This window comes from Brienomyrus brachyistius, chromosome 14 (assembly GCF_023856365.1).
Source record: "Brienomyrus brachyistius isolate T26 chromosome 14, BBRACH_0.4, whole genome shotgun sequence".
In the NCBI taxonomy this organism is placed as follows: Eukaryota; Metazoa; Chordata; class Actinopteri; order Osteoglossiformes; family Mormyridae; genus Brienomyrus; species Brienomyrus brachyistius.
In genome coordinates, this window is record NC_064546.1 from 549,719 (window position 1) to 572,177 (window position 22,459).

The 22,459-nt window shown below is 44.3% G+C and overlaps 1 protein-coding gene across 3 annotated transcripts; it reads left to right on the top strand.

The window, feature by feature from the left end:
- Positions 1 to 1,890: 1,890 nt before the first annotated feature.
- Positions 1,891 to 21,411, top strand: susd6 (sushi domain containing 6). Of its 3 annotated transcripts, XM_048974485.1 has the most exons (9): positions 1,891 to 2,108; positions 5,461 to 5,620; positions 8,767 to 8,958; positions 10,480 to 10,680; positions 16,881 to 17,072; positions 17,657 to 17,851; positions 17,945 to 18,083; positions 18,278 to 18,699; positions 19,037 to 21,411. In XM_048974485.1, the coding sequence occupies exons 2-9, from the start codon at positions 5,503 to 5,505 to the stop codon at positions 19,060 to 19,062; spliced, it is 1,485 nt and encodes a 494-aa protein (XP_048830442.1). In that variant the 5' UTR covers positions 1,891 to 2,108; positions 5,461 to 5,502; the 3' UTR covers positions 19,063 to 21,411. The 3 variants fall into 3 exon arrangements, with proteins under 3 accessions (XP_048830442.1, XP_048830444.1, XP_048830443.1); XM_048974487.1 differs by lacking the exon at positions 10,480 to 10,680 and having other exon boundaries at positions 1,892 to 2,108; XM_048974486.1 differs by lacking the exon at positions 8,767 to 8,958 and having other exon boundaries at positions 1,892 to 2,108.
- Positions 21,412 to 22,459: the final 1,048 nt, after the last annotated feature.

Below are 22,459 nucleotides of genomic sequence, written 5' to 3' on the forward strand. Positions count from 1 at the left end.
TACTATGACACCAGTGGCTGGTGTTACATGAATGTTATCGTGACACTAGTGACACAGCTGTGCAATAAATCGTGGTTTTAAAACCTACTTATAATATGACACCCTCTCTTTTCCTACTACCATCTGTTCAGTTAACCTTTCTGAAACCATTGACATTCCACATGTATTTCTGGGAATGAATAGTATGTAGGGTATGTTTGGGTAATTCTGTCCCCATTTCCACTGTTTTCTTAGTTTTACAGGTGTGAGGCACCAGCTAAGAAATAACTCATTGCAACACTCATGTTGCCAACTATGACCAGGATAAAACAAATTATATGGATGAGTTAGATATGGTTTATGAATTAGAGCCAAAACAAAACATCACCATTGGGGATAATTCTAGCCCCTGATATTTTGCATCAACTTATGACAAGGGTGTCAAATTCCAGTCCTGGAGGGGCGGAGCCCTGTGTAGCTTAGTTCTTTCCCTGATCCACCATGAAATATTCAGCTCAAGAGCTGTGTGGTAATTAGAGGAGGTGCAAGTAGTTGAATCAGGTGTGTTAAATCAGGGGAAACCCAAAAATGTGCAGGGCTCCCCACCCCCCCAGGACTGCAGTTTGACACCCCTGACTTCGGTTATTTTCTTCTGATTCTGCTTCGTTAGTTTATCTAATCCAGCATAATCAAATCTGGCATTTTGATTAATCCATATTTTATTTTTGGAGTATAGAATTAGAGACATGAAGCAAAATTGGTCACCATATCCAAAGGGCGTGGTCCAAGACATGGTCTCCAAACAGAAGAATTTATTTTGCACTCCAAATGTCATTTATAACTAATAAAGAATTATATACTGTAGATATATATTTGTTCAATTTCTTAAACTTTATTAAGATAACAGTATTTCACACCTGGCTATTACACCTACAGGAACTTTTAGGGTATAGAAAAATTAATAATTGAAGGAGTCATTAAAGCCAACTATTAATTATGAACGGAGTTACCATATATTACATCTGAAATAGAAACAACAGAATATTGGTGGAAAGTGACCAGAAACATTTACTGGGAAGAAGCTCCACTAGTACTAGTTGTTTCTAATTGGTAATATATAACATTATATATAATATTAAAATATGATTTTGAGTCTTTTTATTGTTACTATTTTTATTGTATCTGTTTTAGATGGAATATAGCCTCTATATACTTTTAATGAAGAATGTATTATACCTTTATGAGCATGCATGCGTCAGTGTTTTGTGTGGGGAAAAAAATGAAATTTCATCCTCATAAACGTGTGCCGTGGGACAAAGAACCACTGCTTTATACAATATTGTACATACCATCCCAGCAATTTCATCTGCGGGATCAGCCATTAGGTGGCGGCAGTCATCTATCATTGCATTTCACGTAATCCGGTTTATACAAGAAAAACTGAACCCATACAATAAAGTATATTTTTATTATAAACTACAGTATTTGTGACTTTGTAGAGAGAAAACATTTAAATACCAAACATAATACCTTCCTAAATATATTCACGGCAACGGGTGCGTGTCGCCTAGTGTTCTCTAAAAAGTAAAGTTAAACTATGAATCTACAGAGAAAAATAACTTGAAATTTTTGATAGGAATGAGTTAAATCCAACTAACTAGGCTTTCCGCTCTTTCCATCGCAAATAATGCTATCTGTCGCACATGCAATGGGCAGCCCGTCGTCATTACGGTCACCCAGCGAGGCACCGTGCCAGCGCAATGCTGCCCGTCAGCTGATCTGTCAAAGAGCAGCCGACAGCCTTTACGCCGAGTGCGTCTGGTCCCCACCCCCCCTCCTCTGCAGTTCCGCAACTGGCGTACTCTCGGGCTCGTGGCAGTTCCCATGGAGACCGAACGAAAGCGAGGCAGCTGCTGGAGCCTGACAAACGGGAGGCTGTCCATTTCCGATACTGCCATTAGCTAGCAGAAGGGACCGGAGGAGTCGGCTCGAGTAGGCTAGGGTATTTTGTGGGGAAAAGGGGCACGTCGGGTATTTTGTTTCGATTTTCCGTCTGTCTGATAATCCAAGTACATGTCTCGGAAGTAATTCGAGGAGAGGGGGGGACCCTGAAGCTGGCAGTTGAGTTGGTAAGTGGCCCAGACGGAGCGCTTTACTAACAGTTATCCGCCTCATAGCCTTTGCCGTGTTTCCTTGTTCTTCCTCTGTCTAAAAACGGGCCCTTTCCCCTCTCTGTCTGTCCGAAGTTAATATGGGACCGGGTTGGTATGTCGCTATTATCCGTTGTCTGAATTTAGTTTTCTGTAACTTATTTTAACTGGGCGGCGTCATGGTGTATTTAACTTAACCATCACCTCCACGTTATTACGAGGCATTTGCTTTAAGCCCATACTGTATAAAGATACGTAGGAGACTGCTTGTCGTCTTACTTTAAACGTTTGTCGTCTGCCGTTTTGGGGGCACAACTGTCACGTTCTATACTAGTTCCGCATACAAGGCTAACAAGCTAGTAGCATACGTAGTTAACGCGTTTCTTGACGTTCGAGCCGGGTGACTGTTAGCTAGTTGGCTAGCGTTAGCTTTTTTGTCTGCTTTTGTCCGTCGTAGAATATCGGGGGATCCTGCCTTCGTTCATTAAATGATGCTGTATGCCTTAACAGTTAACAGACTGTTTTTTTGTTTTTCCGTCAGTACTGACAGGTAGCCTATTGGTTATGTTTTTGCTTTATAACACGAAAACAGAGATCCGCAGTGTTTTGTGTAGCGAGACAGCCACCTACATGTACTGGACATCACCATCAGACGTTGAGTATTCAAGGCCGCAATATGCATAAGTGAAATGACGGGCAGATTGCTAAGCCTGTGATTTAATCGTCTTTTAATGAATTTATTGTTTGCGAGCTGGTCCATTAGGTTCTCAGTTACAGGGCTGAGGGACAGCAAACTGGCGAGCGTTGACCGTTTGAAACATCCCGTCAATATTAGGAAGGTACATAAGTCTGATCGCAGACTCATGACTTCTCTCAGGAGTTTCCTGCCTTAAATAAAAATTCTGTGTGAATTTCAGATCTTTGCCTGTCAGCTGTTAGAAATGCCGTCCACCTGGTGTCTGCTGTTCGTTGCAGCTTTATCACTGTGAGGCATCTTAAACTCATTACCCTTGTATATTTTTGCACGGGAGTCGCACTATTTTTTTTTATCAGCTGTGTGTTAATGGTTTCATCTCATTTTATTCTTCCCTCTTGTCCTCTCTTCAGACTGACTACCAACGCTATACTAGTGCCACTGCGGATTGATTTAAATGCATTTTACTGCCTCATGTCAGTCAGTCAGCAGCTTGTGGTTTATTTCAGTTGAAAATGTTCTAGTAATCCAGAAGGCACTGCTTGTAATTATGGGTGATGGAATAGAAATGAGTTATGAATGGTAGATATAGTGTCGTTCACTATGCTCAAATTCATATATAATATTTCTAGGTGATATAGATGTAGGATGATTCGAGATGATTCACAGTGCTTTGCCAGTGGTTGTCATTAATAAAATTTTATTCAGAATAATCCTGCATGAGTGCAGGATTTGGACATTCTCACAGCAGAACCGGTCGGCACTCACAGGCTGTACTGACGCTAATCTGCAAAGCCCCAACATGCCAAATAAGGCTGTGCTACTCAGGGCTTTGGCTTCAGTCACACTATACGTGTGGCAGCACCTCAGATTACTACTCTTTACGGTAAAACAGAGAAGAGGGTACCCCACGGGGGCTAACATGCCATAATGCAGCACAACAAAAGGCCTTTATTCACAGCTTTGCGGAGACCTCCATCTTATGGCTGTACTGGGCTGAACTGGCTCCCTACAGACCTGCGGGCATTGGCTCAGGCCTATCAGATAGCAATCTCTTAGTGGCTGTTCACTTCCAAAACTCAGACTCAGTTCCAGGGTACAGTATTTTACTCCTCGTTTCCCCTTTGAGGTCCAGGTACTTTTAGCTGTGAGTTTTGTTGCACCAAATGCCTCTCCCTCTGAAGCTGAAAGTCCAGCAAATAATTTTTTTCACTTCCTGAGAAGGGTAAGCATGTGTGATTGCCATTATAGTGATGGTAGTGCTGCTGCTCTGGTCTTACTGAGGTAAGGGTTAAGTGTCTGTGGTAGGGCAGGTCCGTGATGGAATCACGTGTGTTCCACCCTGGAACCATAACAAGGAAGCATTTCGCAGCCTTTTGTGTCATTCCAAATCTGGGTGTGGAGCACACTGGCCTCTGGAACAAATCTGGAGAAGTCTGCACAGGAACCCGTCTGTGTGTACAAGCAGAAACATGAAAAAAAGAGAAGGACAAAATTACTTACGTAGGAACTTTATCAGTCAGTCTGACATACTGGTGCAAAAATTAAATTCCTTTTTTCTTTGATTATTCATGATCAAACAGAAAGTTATCATCCGTGGTAAATCTCTGGAACTTTCACTCTTGTGCTTGGTACAGCAGTTTTTTTTTTTTTTTTTTTTTTTTGCAGAACATAAAGTGTGATATCTTTATAAGCTAAACCTGATAAAACAGGAAATGTGACCTCTGTAACTTATTTCTCTGCTGTACTGTTCACTCATACAGAGTCTCTCATAAAATATCTGTGGTAGAGATAAGAAGTATTTAAGTTTTGTAACCGGGTTCTAAACCTTTATGAAATCCTTCCTCCAGTGTGCATTTTTGAGATTTCTTTGTGTTAAACTTAAGTTGACAAACTTAAAAAAAGTTGTTAATATTAACATTTTTTTCCGTTAAAAAGGAAATGGATTGAAGTAATGTAGAGATGTTTAAATAGCTTACTACTTAGACAAGCAACTGCACCTGGATCCCATTTTCTTGTAATTACCATGTGCTGTGGCTTTTAATGTGAGATCATTGGAGCAACCTAGCAGCCATTATCAGGAAGGGGGACCGATGCATATATTTTGAAGTATGATGGTCTATGGTGTTTGTTTTATTTATTTTTAATTGATTGATTATTTTTTTCTTAAATGATTGCCGATAACTTCCTGTCTCTTGTTCGACCCCTTCTCTTCTGACTAGCCAACTTTGCCTTGTGAAACTTTCTTAATTTCCCACTGTAACAGAAAACCATGGCTGTTCATATGGGGAAGTAGGAGAATAGAAAATATGACTGATTTTATTGTTCTGCGCATGAGCTTTCTGACAGAGGCTCTGTCTGGATTAGTCTGAGGTCAGTGCAGTGTCTTTGTGGAATAGCTGACCTTAAGTCTTAAGAGCAATAGGCTGTTTGTAGCCAGCCTAATTGAGAGAGATATTCACCATTGCAGCACAGGACTCCAGCCTTGGAAAGTGCATTAAATCCAATAAGCATTAACATTTGCTCAGTGGACCTGCAGGACAGATGGTGGGGGAAGTGAAACAGAGAGAGAAAGTATGCATGTGGGCTTTATATCTGAGAGCTTTCCAAATGCCAACATTTTCTTTCCTCCTTCAGGTTCCACCATAAAGTATTCCTGTTCTGCAGCTGGAATAAAAGATGAGCAATGGAATGGTAGTGCCTGCAACAAGTTCCCACGTCCATGCCGGACCCATCAACAGACCACTCTGGTCTCTGCTAATCCTACTGGCCATTACCGCTGTTGGTCGCGGTTCAGGTAAGGCTACCAGGCTTCTGTTATATGCGAAGGACATGAGGCCATCGTTTCCCTTTAGGAAACATAATCTGTTTGTGTCTCCAAGGGGCTTCCCAGTGTTCCCCTCAAAACCAATACCGACAGCCTCTTAGCCACAGTCCACGTGGCTTTGGTTTGGAAGAGGTATATAGGTTTCCTTCTGTGTGCTGACATTGGATTGGAACAGATTGTGGGAGGGGATGAGGTTGTCTCTCAATGCCTGAAAAGGGCTGGTGGCTTGACCCCCCCTCCCCCTCAGGTCCACCTACCTCTGTCTTCCTGCTGCTCCTTCATCGGGCTCTCTGTATGATTCCACTCTAGAACCATGAGCTAGAGATGCCCTGTTTGTCCTTGGTTGGACTGAGTTTCGGCATACTGTAGCGCCACATGGGATGGACAGTCAGGAGGTTGTGATTCTACGCTACCACATCCTAAGGGCATAGCTAGAATGAAAGAGACAAGGCCTGAATGATCTTGCCTTATCGCTGGCTCTGTGTCTGACAGGAACTCCTGCCTAGGGCTTTGAGAGGCATAAGCCATATATAGAGTCAGTCACAGTCCTTGCAATATGTTGGACAAGGACAAAAGCTGTTGGCAGAGCATTGCCATAGCCGAAGGCCTTTTTATATGATGCCAGTAATGGTTTTGGCACAATTGTGGATTAAGGTGTTTATTCCCACAAGGCTTTTATTTAGTGCATTTTAACCCTAGAAGCAAGAGGTCTGTTCATTCATCTGTTTGTTCATCTTGCATATGGCACTATTGCACTATTTGGTGACCTCTAACCTTACAGTCAGTCTCTGCCTCTCCCCCCAGCAACAAATCACGGGTACATCTGCTGACTTATAATGTCTGGTTACTGAGGAAGTGAACATCAGACTTCAGAGACACAACCGAAAACAGGATATGGGATGAGGTTGTTCACTGCCCAATCTAAGAAGGAAGCACGCAGGCATCTATTTTTGCTGTAATGCTGTCGCTTTGTTTGCTTTTGGAAGTTCAGACTTGGAATTGACACTGACCAGAGACTAATTTTACACACCTGAAGTCTTGCTGGCTGTCCTATATTTGTACAGTGCTTATTTGTAGGCTCCAGGCTCCTGCCTGTTTATAAGTGGTAGCTCATCGTTGCGTCGTCGTACACACCATTTAATGCAGTTCTGGAAACCAATTTTTGTTCTAGGGAAATCAATGAGTGGACATGGATTTTTGACTTTCTAGGTTTTCTTTTAGAAGGATATTTCTGCGCTTCACAAACACCCCACTGCTTTTATTCAGGAGATCAGTTCTTGTGCTATTCAAAGAGAACTTCACACTATGCTTTTTCGCATACCTCAACTGAATATTTGCCCCTCAAGGTAGTTTCTAGAATGTCTGTGAGCAGTGAGCTCCCTCGCTAAACTCTCCCACTGTGTTCTCTGCAAAGTAGGAAGTGAAAAACAGCCTGCTTTGTTCTAACAGTTTGCATTCTACGAGAGGCAGTGTCATTTCAGCAACAGAAACGATGTTCAGCAGTCTCCCTGAACCCCACATTTAAGGGACTGGATTTTATCTTGAAGCTAATGCTCTGGGTGAGCAGTCTTTACACCTGTGGTGCTTGGCATGTCTGCTGCACAGCAGCTGGTCTGAGTGGCACATCCATGCCTTCAACCTTGATTATGATCCATGCTCAATTCAAGGCTCTCTGTGCCATTTCCCTTATATCCTTATTGCTCTGCCTTTTTTCGTTGTGGTTTAACTATTGATGTTTTCAGTACCATGGGGCCTTTTTGGTTTGCCCTTTGGTATTATGTGGTTTATTATTAAGTTATTTTTGTTCATTCTTTCATTTGTGGGTTGGGTAACTTATTAGAGGCATGTTTTTGAGAAAACCAGTTATATTTGGTTGAACCTCTTTACGTAGTAGCCCAGGCATCTGGGCAATGCCTGGTTTTCCGGGTTTCGGTGCTGGTTGTTGCAGCCTAACTACCTTTTTGAGGCCTGCATGCAAATGGAACAGGGCTGCCGTTAAACCTTTTATTTCATGTCAAATGTTGCTACGGAAAGTGTTAATTCCTGAGCAGCAAAAAAATGGAATTGTTCCAGAGGAAAACATGGAAATATGGTGGAATTACCAGAAACACTTACACTGTTTACAGAAGGTTGAAATGTGATCGATTGCACTACTCTGGGAAACTTCCCTCTGCATCTCTGTAAGGCTAAACACAGCTAGGCGTGTGGTTTCCTGTCAGTGGGGGAGGCCACGCTGAACCTTCTCACTTGGTGTACTGAAAACAGGAAGGCTGGAGATGGGCGTGAAGTTGCTACTGCTGTGATGTTGCATTGCTGCTTTTATCCAAATTTGTGCAAGGGTTAAGTAATATGGCTGATGCGGGCTGTTTTTACAACAAGTTTTCTTGGTTACTGGTGAGGCGTCCTCTGTAAGGACTCCAGACTTTGCTGTAGGATTGGAGCTAGACTCCAGGGTAGAATTTTAAAATTGCAAGTCTGACCATCAAGTGAGGCAAGACAAAACGTCTCCTCTGTATTTTCTTGCTGAAAGAAGCCCATTTTCCAGTTGGCGCACATGTGACCTGAATGAACTGAAGTTTAAAGGAAGTTTTCCATCTTTTTATAGATGGCAGAGTATTGGTTTTGTGTTAGCTTAACCACAGTGCACTGCCCTGGGCTTGGCAGCTGTGTGTATGTGTGGATTATGTTTATATTACATTGTGGGGACCAAATATCCCCCCCACAGTGTGATTAAAAACATGTTTTGACATTGTAGGGTAAAAGATCTATGAATGCAGTCAAAAAGCAAAAAAATGCCAAAAGTCTCGTATTTTGTTTGGTTAGTTATAGTTAACTCTAATCCCAACATGATGACCTTTTCTCCATAGAAATGAATGGAGAGTCCCCACAAAGATATAATTATAAACCTATGTATTATAGCTATGGCAGTTATGTAGGTCCACTGGTTTCCGTGCTGTGCAGTCACTGTCCTTGTCATTCACCCTAGATATAGCGGCACCCTCCTGTGCTCATTGGCTGTGCGTTGGAAGTTTGTTAATTTGTTTTTTGAGTTTTGCATGGCAGAAGGTGGGGGCTGGGGAAGCATCGTTAACCGAGCTTCCCTGTCCCTGCCCCAGAATGTCCAAGGCCTCCTAGCATCCTCCACAGCTCGGTGAACCTGACAGAGACCAACCGGGGCTTCCTCCCCCTGGGCACGGTGCTACAATATGGCTGTGACCAGGGCTACGCTGTGGATGGGCCCACGGTTATCTCCTGCATGTCCTCGGGCCGTTGGTCCTCTGAACCACCCCGCTGCGTACGAACGGACGGTGAGCCAATAATGTCTCTCTGCCCGCAGCCCTTCCCCAAGTCATGATGCATGTTATGGCAACACTGCCTTTGTAGCTCACGACTGTACTCCTGGGTCAGTGCCCATTTCAGTCGGTCATTGCTGGTTATAAGCTGCCACACTCTGCCTCTTATGAGCTTCTTCTCATGGGGGCAGATGCATGAGCTGTCAGCATGGTTTAACTTGGCACGAGTGAAGTGCTTGTGTGTGATCAATGGTGTATCACAATGTTGGTCACATTTTTTTTGTAGGAAATTGAATCTATTTTAGACTAATCTGTACTGTTCTGTGGCTTAATGAACAATTACATCGGAATAAGTGAAATCCTTTTTGCTTTATAAAAGTATAATAGTTTTATGCTACGAGAGTTTTTACTACTTTAATTGGGTGGATGTAGATACTACTTAGGTCAGTTGTTGGTGTTCGGAGATTAGATGAGTCTAAGTTAGATTGAACACTACACACACTAGGTTGCTAAAACAACGCCCAATTTCTGTCAGTCATTTATGTTCTGCCATAACCTTATTAGCTTTAAATGTGTAGCTGACTACAGCCAGCTAGTCTCCAGACATTATTCAAACATGTTCCAAACACTGCCCAGCGTAGCACTTGCAGACATCTCACCATGGTGAAATCCATTAAAGTAGCTTAAATGGTGACAAGCATGTTTCTGCCTGCTTCAAGAAACTGCATTGTTCTGGATTTTTGGCATGAGGCTGACCAAACTCACGCATATGCAAGACGTGGCGGAAGATACTTGGAGGGGCTGGACTGCAAGTTCCATCTTTCAGTAGATTCACCTCAGAAGATGGAACCTGGTCTTCCTGCTAGCATCCATCGCTCTAGGAAGAGGGGGCATTATGGCACTTTAGTTGATCAAAATATACGTGTCCTTGTACAATTTTTATTCATTAAGTTCATTAAGATGATGCTCATGCAAATTTAATAGAGAATTCAAAAATTATTTCTACATTAACCACAACAAAAGTAGGAATATTCTGCGTTTTAGTATTATATGGCATTACGGGCCTGTTTATGAGCCTTTAACTTTAGTCTGCTTCTCAACATTTTTGTTGTATCTGATATTCCCGTAAGCAATACAATGACAAGACTGTTAATTACCCTGGGAAAAACACTATTTAACCTTTTCGCGTTATGGCTGCATGCACATGAACAGAAAGGAGCTGCAACTCTGCTCTGAACAAGGCAGTTGTGGGAAAATGTTTTCATGCCCTGCTTTTTAGTCCTATGGTTACGAAAGCCGCCTTTTTCCACTGACAGTGTTTTTTTTTCTTTTCTTTTTTTGCATGTGTGTGCGAGCGATTGCCTTTTTGTGGCTGATCTTCCTGTTTCTAATTGGCAGTCTGTGGTCTCGTGATATCTGGAGCACTTTAACATGTGTGTGCATCCCCATCAATACCGAAGCGTTATCTCGTGTGTCTGCACGTGTGTGTTTGAGGAGCCCCATGATTATCGCAGCTGTCTCGTGTGCCATTGGCAGTTTGCTGGCCACCCTTCAAGCCCAAGGATGGGGGCTACATTTGCCACCCATCACCATGCCACCGGCTGACCCAGGGCACCGTGATCGAGTACTTCTGCAACGAGGGTTACATGCTGAAGGGGGACTACAAATACCTCACCTGCCAGAATGGGGAGTGGGACTCCCCAATGCAGATCAGCTGTCGCCCAGTCACAGACCAAGGTCAGTGACCTCAGCTGTCATGCTGCTTGGTAGCTCTTACCCATTAGCACTGCTGTTTCCACAGGGCTCAGGTTCATACATTTTTGCCCTCCAACACCAGGCCAAATCTCCTTGGAGGTGACACTGCCACAGGCTGGTCTGAAGTATTGGGTTATTTTTACTCAATTTTAGTATACTAGTCCCTGACTCACCCTTTCTGTGATTCCAGCACATTCTCTTCCATGCAGTTAAGCCAAACTGCCAAAGTTTCTTAATTTTTGTATTACCATCTCACCGGTAATTATAATGATCTTGTATTGTACTCTGCAGTCTAATTAAGTGCTGTATGTTCTCTTCGCCTTAGCCCTCTGTAGTTCAGGAGAAACCTTTATACAAAGAAAAATCTGGTTATATTTTACCTGATTAAGTGTAAACTGTTCTGTTGCTGAGTAAATGAGATTTGGAATTTAAAAAGCTGGGATTATCAGCAAAGTAATGGAGATTTTTTTTTTTTTTTTAATTCGCCATTTTCCTTGTCTTAGGCGTACAACATCGTGATTAGGCAAAAAAAAAGCTATTGTCACATCTGTTTTGATCTTATTCATGCCGTTGTTTGTTTTGCTGTGCTTCTGGCATTCAGTATCGCCTGTACGGCTGCATTCCACTCAAAAGAATGTTATTGTCGCCATGCCTTATTGTTCATTCTCATGAATTTGACCCTGACCATCCTTCAAAAATTTACTGCCATGTATGATGCATGTATTTCATAATGACTAAATTTTCCTATTAATTTGGTGCTCTCAAATTGTCAGATTGCAGGTGGAATTTGGGTGAAATTGTCACTTTTGCTTTGCCATATCCATCTTCCAAGTCCTGCAGAATCCTATTTCTGATGCCATCTTCTCTCTCTGTCCTGATGCTCTCTACATGTGACAGTCTGTTACATAAAGGCATGGCAGCCTGGATTCGGTCACACTGTCACGCTGTGGCTGTTGGCAGAGTTGACGCAGACAGATGGAGGATGAAGCATGTTGTCATTCCATTGTGATGGTGGTAGTGATTATGATGATCCCATCAGCCAAAACCTGAAATTCTGGCATTATAGACCAAATCAAGTTGCATTCACTGATGGCACAAGAATGTAGTATCCTCTTATGGCAGTTGATCAACGTCTTGTAGCATTTGGGGAATTGCAGTGAAATACTCCTTGATAGGATTGGGCTGTTGGTGCCAACTCATGCTTCTGAGCTGCAGCTGAAGTTCAGAGCTGGTGTTATAGTAGAAAACAAGGAGATGGAGAGTTAAGTGGAGATTAAGTCAGAGAGGGCCATCATCCTCCACTGCTGCCCTCCACTTCGTCAAGGGCCACTCAGAATGGTTCACAGCTTGTGGTCTATGGCCTCAGAACAGACTTGACGGTTGCTCTTTGCCAATCCCTTGAATACCCTGGGGGCTGAATGTATGCAGTGCTAGCACCCCCCCCCTTGTCCATTGTCTCACATTTGGTGGGGGTGGAGCAGCCTCACTCAGCCCTGACCCTTTGTCCGAGCCAAACCTAAGTAGGGGGGCATTTACGCGCTGCAGCTGTTTGAAGTGGGAGGTATCGGGAGTGGCTCTGGGTGTGAATTTAGACATGAGGCTGAGCTACAGAAGATGGAAGGAGCAGCAAAGACCCATCTGCTCCTGTGAGGCCAGCCCATGGGGGGGCCATTGGGACAAACCCTCTCCTCCCCACTATGGGTTTGGATTTGCAGATTCACCGTTCTTGTCTTTGTAAGCTGAATTGGGGGAAGGGGCATTTGTTTCTTTGGCTGGGGCATTTAGTTAATGAACATTTGTTCCTTTGGAAATGCACTCAGCAGAAGAGTTTAATCTGCATGTATGAGGGCAGCTGGGTGCATGTGGATGTCCCGGGTTATATGTTAACAAAAGCTTAACAGGGTTATGAACCATGTATGGCTGCTAGTAGCACTCATTCCAACAGCCACATGGGGCATAATTGCATTGCCAGCCCTACAATAGTTTTTCTCTTTTTTTCCTTTACATTTTGGCACTGAGCATCTGGCTTAGTTGTTAAAGGATGAGAAGTTGAACTTGCAGGATTCGATAACAGCTGTCATTTGCCAAGAAGTAGCAAGTGTGCCCTGTGGTCTGGTGCAGAGTGACGGTAGTGATGCATCTTGGGTAAGAGACATTCGACAAGCAGCTTGTAATTATGAATTGAGAGGAAGAACAAGCCAGTGGGGGGACAGTCATGGTTCTGAGCATGGAGAGACCTGTCTGGTTCAGTTCACCTTGAAATCTGAGCCTTGCTGTCTGTGTGAAAGGAAAAATCTGGTCAGGGATCACTGTGGTTCCCAGGCTGGGCCGTCCGTTGATTTCAACCCACATCACCCCACTTGGCTCTTTTTCCTTTGACGCTCGCATGACAGTATGACACCCTCTATCCCATACGCAGATGGATGCCATTACGGTGATAAATACTGAAAACTAGTGGCTGGAATATATCGAGAAATACTCCATAAAATATGACCCAAAGGCATGTATGAGCTGCATGTATGGACAGGTTTCACCGCTTTCTCTAATAAGCTCATAATTCCTGCCAAGGTAACCCTGGTATAGAATATGTCATCTTATGTCTGTAAAAAATAAAGAAACTCTTTCAGGAGTCCTGCATACCTGTGGGCTAATGTAGCCAGCCTCAGGCTGTTCTCTCAACACAGGTGACATTTCACACACCGGCAGCCCTTTCAAGCAAAACTTTTGGGTTGTTCGCAAGATAGTTTCAAATTTATTAAAGAGAGGCTGGAACTTTTGCCTTTATTCCCATTCGGTGGGCAGTGGATATTGACAAAGCATTGTGTGTTCATATAGATATTTCTTTTAAAAGAAACCATGTGTGTGAAGACGAAACACTCTCAATCCTTAGTAGTTTCACAGTTTAGCTTGATTTGTAAATACCTTTTCCTCTGGGGTTCCCTATTTGTTTACCATGCCATGCTTATGTTGTTTCCCGTTATGTTATTTTTGTTACCTTGTCATGTGCTTCCAGCTGTTTACACACAGAGGCGATTTCACAGGAAGACAATGACTTCTGCATTCCCCCGGATGCTTCTTCTCATGCAAACAGCATTTTCTCCAAAAACCCAAAGCTGTCCCCATGAACTGTAATGCAAGGAATTATTAGAATAAATGATGTATACTTATGCCTCCCAACTTCCATGCTAAAGATTAAAGTCTGTTTATCTGTAGGGTAATGACCACACCTCTAGACTTCCTAAATCTGCAATAATCATCCACTATACCTGGTGAGTCCACCACTTTCAAGCTTTTTCAAGGGTGGATCAGCAGCCTTTGGCTTGTTTGTGCTCCTTGTCACAAAAACGACAGATTGGCCCAAAAAGCTGAGGGATTATGGCTAACGAGGAGGGTTAAAAACATGTTAGGATTAAAAAAAAAAAACCCAAAAGGACTGCCCATCGCACTTTGTCACATCTCGGACTTCCCTCGCCTCTTCATTGACGTTTCCTTCACATTTGTTGACACTAGACTGCGTAATCATTTCTACTGTGTCACTTAGGGTGCGGGAGCTCAAAACGGTATGCTTGCTATTCCACCCATGCTAGGAACTTCATTTACATATTTGCTTAAATGTGTGCGTCTCCTTCGCAGCAGCAAAAGTCAGTTATTCATAAATGTATAATGACGTTGGGTGGTATGTTTTTTCACATCATACCTTCTTGACATTTCACCCTAGAATACGGTATATAACGGTATTTAAGGAAAAACAAAAAGACCCGTAAATGATATAGGCTACTGTAGACTCCCGAATCAGAGAGAACCTAAACAGGCTCATCAGTTTGGGAGCTGAACACTATGGAAATGAAGAGACGGCTCCTTGCTGTAGAGTTAAGGTCACCCTTCATTTATTGACACCACTGTCACTGCCCCATCTGTGGCCGCATGCACTCTCGCCGTCACATATGCCACATATGCTCCAGCCGTTCACGGCACATTCCCAGTTCCCATTTGCGTTAATTCTTTCTTTTTTTTGTTTTTTTTTTTTTTTTAATCTTGAGTGAAGCTCCAGTCACCACTAATGCACAATGCATTGCCTCGGTACAGCATCTCTGTATCAAGTTAATGGAAAGAGCAACTGTATTTTTTGACAGCATTAAAAATAATACCTTCAGGATTTCTAAATGCTGGGGTATACCGTCATACCGCCCGAGCCTTGCATGCATTTTGAGTGTGCTGTAACGGTAGACTTTCTGCTGCTCTGTCGACTGCTGCATCCCTTCCACCCAGCACCCTGCTCCTCCTCCTTCCAATCCTTTTAGTTTTTGGAAGCTTTAAGTCAGTTCGTTTTTGTCATAACATGTGGTTGCTTGTTTTGGAAGGGAGACTCTCCCACGGTACTGGAAAAGGGCATGTATTTCCTGTATGTGTAGTCGCCCATTACTGTTTTTATTCCCCCCTGGGATGTTACTTTTCTGTATAGAATCTCAGTCGGAGCTACTAGGTTTGTTCTTGTGTATATTTATTGTGCTTTTATGACTTCTGAAGTCTGATCATTCTTTCCAAGATGTTTGATGAAAGAGCAGCAGTAATGAGTCTATATGCTGCTTTATGGTATGGTTATGGGGAAGCAGACCTGTCCTGTTTTATGATCTCAGGCTTCCCATGTCCAGTAGCTGTGGAGAATCCCCTCTGTACTTGTGGTAGTCACCTTTGAACAGATAGACTGGGTTACTGCATGAAATATGGCACTACCACCCACCCCCCCCCACCCCCCACCTCTAACATCTGGCACAGTGTTTCCCAATCTGGCCCTTGGGGGCCCACAGTTGGTCCTCGTTTTTGCTCCCTCCGAGGTCCCTACCAAATAGTCCACATCCCAGTGGAGAGCTAGGAGGGAGCAAAAACTGTCTTTCATTCTCCGTGGACTGGATTGGGAAACACTGATCTAGTATGTTCTGTTGCTGTCACTCAAAAGTGGATGGGTTTTTAATTTGCTGGGAAACCCTCTACCATCCCATTTATCTGTAATATTATAGGCTTTACACTTAAACAGCTACATTTATAAGTTTTTTTTTCCTTATTCTATTGGAGTGGTGTCTCTGAGGCTAGGAATCTGTGCCAGAAACTGGAAGGTTACTGGTTCAAATCCTATGAATGCCCGGAGTGATTCTACTCTGTTGGGCCCTTGAGCAAGGCCCTTAACTTGCAATTGCTTCATCCTAGCTATGATGTTAATCTACATCCAGCCCTGTAAGGAGGTCCTCCAACTTACAGGGAAAAATTTGGGCTTTGGTGGCGGCTTTGGCAGTTGAGCATCCAGAAAAAATTCACACTGGTCCATTTGGATTGGCATGGTGCTGAGGTATCACCCGGCACTTGGCTGCAGTCAGGTTCTCATCTCTGAGGTGTTTGTTGTGTGGTGGGTGCAGCAACGCACTTTAATCAGTCCATGCTCTCTTCTTCCATTATGGTTACTGCTAGAATGGAGTCACTATTTCAGCATTGGTCTGAGAGCGGCAGCTTTTAAAGTGGCTACCTGGTGGCATCATACTACAAGTCTCTACTGTTAAGTGTCTATCAAGGGCCCCAGTACCTCTGCTTCTCCAGCATGTCCTGATTGGCCAAAAAGGCAGCCTTCATGTGAACAATGCCGGTATGTGTTTCTGTGGCGCTGACAGATGGTGGGGCGTGGACCGCTCCGCCATGGCCTCACCGGAGCCTGCCCCAGGCGTCTGGCTGAGCTGCCACATGTCTGAAGCTTTGCTTCTGAGCTCCTGTGCTGTGAAATTCATAAGGCAGCAGAACACAGGGTGCTAGATGAGGTTCTCACTCTTCGCAGCTGTAATGTCATTGGTATGGCTTCTGTTGCTTCTAAGCTCTGAGATCGACTGCTGCCGATTTTCACATGACTGGATAACTGAGAGGTCACGTGACTTAATGACTTCCAGTGGGTGTTCATGAGATTGCATATGAATGTATGTGAGTTTTAAATGGTCGTGTTTTAAATAATGTTAGGGTTTTTAAAAAAATGTCCTTTAAACCATAATGTCTTCAATGCTTATCTTGGATAAGATATGAGAAGTCATTAGACTTCTTTTCTTTTGTTCTTCAGGAATAATAATCTCTTTGTTAGACTTCTTAAGATTTGAGTGATAATACTTGTTTTTGACTTCTTTTGCTGTCCCCTCTCTCTGCCCCAGAATGTCAAAAGCCCCCCAGTGTTCTGCACAGCTGGGTGAACCTGACAGAGACCAACCGGGGCTCCTTCCCCCTGGGCACGGTGCTACAATATGGCTGTAACCAGGGCTACGCTGTGGATGGGCCCACGGTCATCACCTGCATGTCCTCGGGCCTTTGGTCCCCGGAACCTCCCAGCTGCGTGCGCTCAGATGGTGAGCCAATGACATCGCGCCTGTGTTTATTATGATTGGAGTAGTGCTGTGGAACCTCAGGTCCTTTACAAAGAAGGGTCCTCTCTAGTACTGCATCAGTAAGATGTGTTGTTATGCAGTGGGGAACCAGGCTCAGGTTAGCAGTGTGGCTCAAGGTGATCCTTAGAGCACAGACTGGCTCATGTTCCATCAGCTGGGTTAGACGCTCCCTCTCATCGCTGCGCGGTAACATCTACCGCTGGCTGGGCGCCTGTAGGGCTGTGGGCGGAATCCAGCAAATACTGCTTTTCTCCAGGTGCGTCAAGTCACTTGGCAAAGCCTTCAGCCTGTTAAGCGAGAGAGTGGGGGGTGGAGAGCATGTAGATCTGAGAGGTGTATGTCTGGCTCACCTTCTACTGAGGTGACAGGGCCGTCAAACGTTAGGAGAAACCTGCCGTGAGTGTACCTGGTCATTTTCAGACTGGAAAAGAGTCACAGTAGCTATGTAATAGTATCAGGTATACATCTGCCTGTTCACTGGACGTCTTATGCCATTTGCGTGTGTGTCTCATCATTACTGAAACTCCCATATGCGATGTTGGCAGTGTGCCGGCCGCCTTTCGAGCCTGAGAATGGGGGCTATATGTGTCACCCATCACCATGCCACCGGCTGACCCAGGGCACCGTGATCGAGTACTTCTGCGATGAGGACTATGCACTGAAGGGGGACTACAAATACCTCACCTGCCAGAATGGGGAGTGGGACTCCCCCATGCAGATCAGCTGTCATCTTAGTCAAGGTCAGTCAGCCCACACCTTGGCGCCCTGATGGCATCCAGTGTATGGTATCTAGTGTTGAGAGGTGTAGCTCACTCACCACCTCCATCCCACAGACAAGGGTGTGCCCTCTCCCCTGGGCATGCCCACCCTCTCCATCGTAGCCTCCACCGCCAGCTCTGTGGCCCTCATCCTCCTGCTGGTGGTGTTGTTTGTCCTGCTGCAGCCCAAACTGAAGTCTTTCCACCACAGCCGGTGAGAACCAGGCAGCCTCCGTGGCCCCTCAGTCTGCCTCAGGGTTCCCGTCGCTCTGCAGTGAGCTGCAGTGATATCGGGTTTTTGGGTGAAAGCGGACATTGTATCATGACTAGCTGGCCCGCTTAGGCATCCGGTGGCACTCATGATTTTTCTGCATTTGCTATACCCTCCCCGTTCTTCTCCACCTCCAGCCGGGAGCAGGGTGTGTCCGGCCAGCCCGTGTCTATCGTGGTGGAGGGAGTCCAGGTATCCCTGCCCTCCTACGAGGAAGCGGTGTATGGTAGCGCTGGCACTTCTGTGCCTCCCCCTGAGTCACGTGTGCAGATCGTGCTGTCTGAGGGCCCTCAGGCAGCTGGGGGCCCTGCTCAGGGGGACAGGGATGGGGCCACCGCCGCTGCCCAGGCTGAATGCGACCTCCCCTCCACCTCCACCTCTTCCCGGCACTCCGAGATGGTGCTGGTCCATCAGGCGCCTTCATCTTCATCCTCCTCTTCCTCCGGCACCTCATCATCCTGGCCCCCAGGGCAGGCATCACGGCCCCAGCGCCAGGACTCGGACAGCAGCGACCAGCACAGTCTGCTGTCCCTGGCCTCTGTGGAGGACTGTGCCGATGGTATGCCCTCCCCGCACCTTACAGATGAAACACTGCATGCATACTCCACGCAAACATGTGGTGCCTGTTTAAGACCCTCTGTGCTTTGACTGCATAATTTACTGGACAAAAACTCCAGGGCTTTATTTATATATGCGTTCACCTGTCCTGAGCTATAATTAAGGATAAATTTAATTATAATAGTATATGTATTTATAATAAATGCAAAACCAATAGGTCCCTCATAGGGGATATTAGCTATCTGCTATACAGTGGTGGACCAGCAGGGGGCACCTAACTAGGGTTCTGTAGACTGTAGCTAAACATACCCCTTCCTTCTCTCCTCCTCGCATTGCAGATATTCCTCTACTGAAGGAAGCCTGAAGCCTTCGGCAGGACCCTCCTGGCTGCTACCCCCCCCCCCCCCCCCCCCACCCCCGCAGATGCAGCCGCTCCGTGAAGCACGCAGCCAAGCTGGCAGTTTGGGGACGACCTGCCCTGCCTCCCCCCCAAAGGGGAAAAAAAATAAACAAACATTATCGCCCCTATAGCAGACAGGCATTTAGTGGTCTTGCATCATAAAGTATGTAATATATATATAAAAAAAATATATATATACACGCACACAGATGCATTGTATATACTTTCATTTGCATTTTGTATGGTTTCTTGCAGTATGTCTTCACATTTTTAGGGGGCTCTCTGCTATCCTCAGGCAAAGACCACAAAGGACGCAAAAAAACAGCACTGATGCTAAGCATGTCCCCAAACCCCCGCCGCCCCATGCCACACAGCGATGAAGCCACAATCTTCCAGGCGAGAGAATGCAAGGTTGCATTTAAGGTGTGATCTATATCTGAAATATTGGAAGCCGCCCCCCCTTTTCTGTGTCTGTTGGCTAGCTGGTAATCTATATCGTCTTTGCCCCCTGCCACACACTCTTGGGGCATGCGCACACGTGCCTCCCTCGTCTGTGACACGCCTGAGCCTCCCCACTGTGATGAAAGATGCATAAGACCCAGCAGGCGTACCTCCAGCTGCTGCAGTCAGGCAGGGGGAACAGAGGCGGGCAGACACAGCTGTGAGACGTCACGCTTGGGGAGCTGACCCTTTCTAACAGGCCGTGTCCATTTACGGCAAGATGCGTCGTCCCCATGACTCTTCCTCGGCCTAGTGCTGCCGGCCAGGCTGGTTGCTACGGCTCTTTCTGGGTGGTGTGGTGAGCAGCACCTACGTGTGCGTGTCAGTCTTTAAATGTTATCGCTGTTCTATACCACCAAGGAGGTAGGCCCCTCTGGCCGCAGTTAGAATCTGAAGAACTGCAGCCAGTCAGTCAATGTTTGTCCTAAAAGAAACTAGTCTGAAAAACAATTCTGTCCCTTGATCCAGTGGCTTCATCACTCTGTTTGGTCTCATTCGGGATTTTAACTCTACGCGGCTGCTGTCCATCCCTAATGACAGGGAGGGGTGCTGTCTGAGGGGGTCATTCTTAGTGTGTCTTGTTTTTTTCCTCTAAAAATCCTTTAAATCCAAGCAATTGTCTGATCAAAACATTTTTCTGCATCTTCAGCTATGCAGATGATTACAAAGCAGTCCTGTAGTGTTGGGTATATTAGGTCATTATTTGGCCTGGTTTCTTGAGAAGTGATATCTTTACTATTTCACATTGTGTCTGCATAGAAATTAGAGAATCGGATTCGGATACAGAAACGGGTTCTCTTTCATGCTTCCCTCTGGAAATACAACACCGGCAAGTCATCAGTACTTCCTTATTGTCAAGATTTTTCTGTCTGTATATCCGGTGTGTTTTCAGTCCAGTTGCAAACCATTTTTATGTTAAAGTGGTTTGCAAACTCCAAACTGGAAAAAAGATTCATTCCCCCCTCCTGCGAGCTAACTGGGTTTCAGGGATATCTGTCCTGCATTCTCTGGTTCCTTAGGCGTGGGACTTCACTAAGGGAGTTCAGCAGATCGGAGTGTGCTTCTGTCAGTCTTTATTTGTATTTGTTCACTTGCATGTGGCACAGTGATTTGCTTTATTATTTTCTGTTTTATACATTAATCTTGTGTTGGCATTACAGCTTCTTGGATGGTCTTACGAAATGCAGGCAGGAACACAGCACCAATGACTCCTAATGGCCTTATTCTTTGTTTTAAATGGATGCACATTTTAGTTTAACTATATTTTCATTCTGAAAACAGATGGACATGAGTATAAAATGTCTGCTATTTCCCAAAGCTTTTTGAAATGACAATGGTGAGAAGCCTCTCTGGAGATTTTAGCCTGAGCACCTAAAGATATTATTTGTATTTATTTTTTGATTTATTTTAAAATTATTTGGGGAGGGGGGGTTGCTTGATCATATACACATCCATAGTGCTGTTGTATGGCACCACTTCCACTTGTTTTCCTAAAAAAAAAAAAAGAAGAAAATGCGCCAAGGCAGAACCGTTTGGTTATTCTTTTCTCCAGTCTTTGTACCACTGATAGACAGACCTGGACTTGGTACTTGTAAGAATTCAAAGCAATGATTTAATGACTAAATAGGAGCTGGGCAAAAAATACTTTGTACAGATTGTTAATATTTTCTTTTGTTCTTTCAGTTTTAGACTTCCAAACTGTACATTGCAAATGGTTGTGAAGATAGTATTTTAATATTTGTATAAAGTTTAATTTAATTATATGCTGTATATATCTATTTCTAATTAAAGTTTTCTTTTGAAGTGTGAAAAGTGTCTTGTTGCTTAAATCCGGTATTAATCTAATGTTTGAGTGCCCAAAGACAAAGTATAAGAAAATACCGATATCGTTTCAGAAAGACCCTGCTAGGGTTGAGATTTGTAGAAAAAGGAAGCCATTTAAACAATGAATATAAGCATTCAAGTGATTGTGATGGTCTCTGGGTGTGACGACTCGCAATGACCAAAGGTTACAGTAAAGCACTCTGGTTATTTGTTGGAACTTCCACGGGTTTGTGCACCTACTTTTCAGCTATAGGGTATAAATGTTACAGATCACTTTGTCTGTAGGTGTTACGAGTCATATTTGGGGTAAAACTGAAGACATTCCTGCTTATAGATAAATGTGTATTGATAGTAGTGATCAGCTTCGGAGATGGACATCATTCAGTGCTTGATTTTATACTGATGTATTTTGAACATAAATATGTGCAAAACTAACCTATCTAGTTCCACATTAACTAAAACCAGACCGATGGGTAATTGTGAAATACTGTGTTTTGGCGCCACCGCGTGGCCGTATTGTCCATTTTTGAGCAATTTACGTCCTAATAGAGGAGTTTCGAGTCGGTGCAATGTGTGTGAGTAATTTATGCATATATGTGATTGCATATGCATATTTTGACCTATATTTTATATGCAATATTTATGTACAATATTTTCAATATATTTTCTTGACGCTGTAAGTGGTGATTCTTAATGGTATTTAAGAAAAGCCGATATTTTTTCTATATTGTGTCTGATTCTAAGTGGAACATATCTAATCCCTGATAATGTTGTTGCCAGGGAAATTGTATTTTGTAAGGGCTTTTTGGAAGCCAGGGCTGCGTTCATTCCCTGGACCAGTCGCGGACATGCAGTGGGATGAATAGCCGCCACGGCCAGCAGAAAGGGGTGCGATACTTTTTGAAGCGAAACAGGAGAATCCAGGCTATTTATTTGATATTATTTAGGCGAATATGAGGTGTATCCACACCGTAGTGTTTGTGTCTCGGCCAGGATGACTTCCAGATCGCTAAGTCTTGGGACAGTCGGAGGTGTA

Bases quoted from the DNA above. Each gene is read 5' to 3' on its own strand.
- susd6 (XM_048974485.1), top strand. From the start codon at position 5,503: ATGAGCAATGGAATGGTAGTGCCTGCAACAAGTTCCCACGTCCATGCC. The intron at 5,621-8,766 runs GTAAGGCTACCA...TCCCTGCCCCAG, and splicing joins CGCTGTTGGTCGCGGTTCAG to AATGTCCAAGGCCTCCTAGC. The intron at 17,852-17,944 runs GTCAGTCAGCCC...TCCATCCCACAG, and splicing joins CAGCTGTCATCTTAGTCAAG to ACAAGGGTGTGCCCTCTCCC.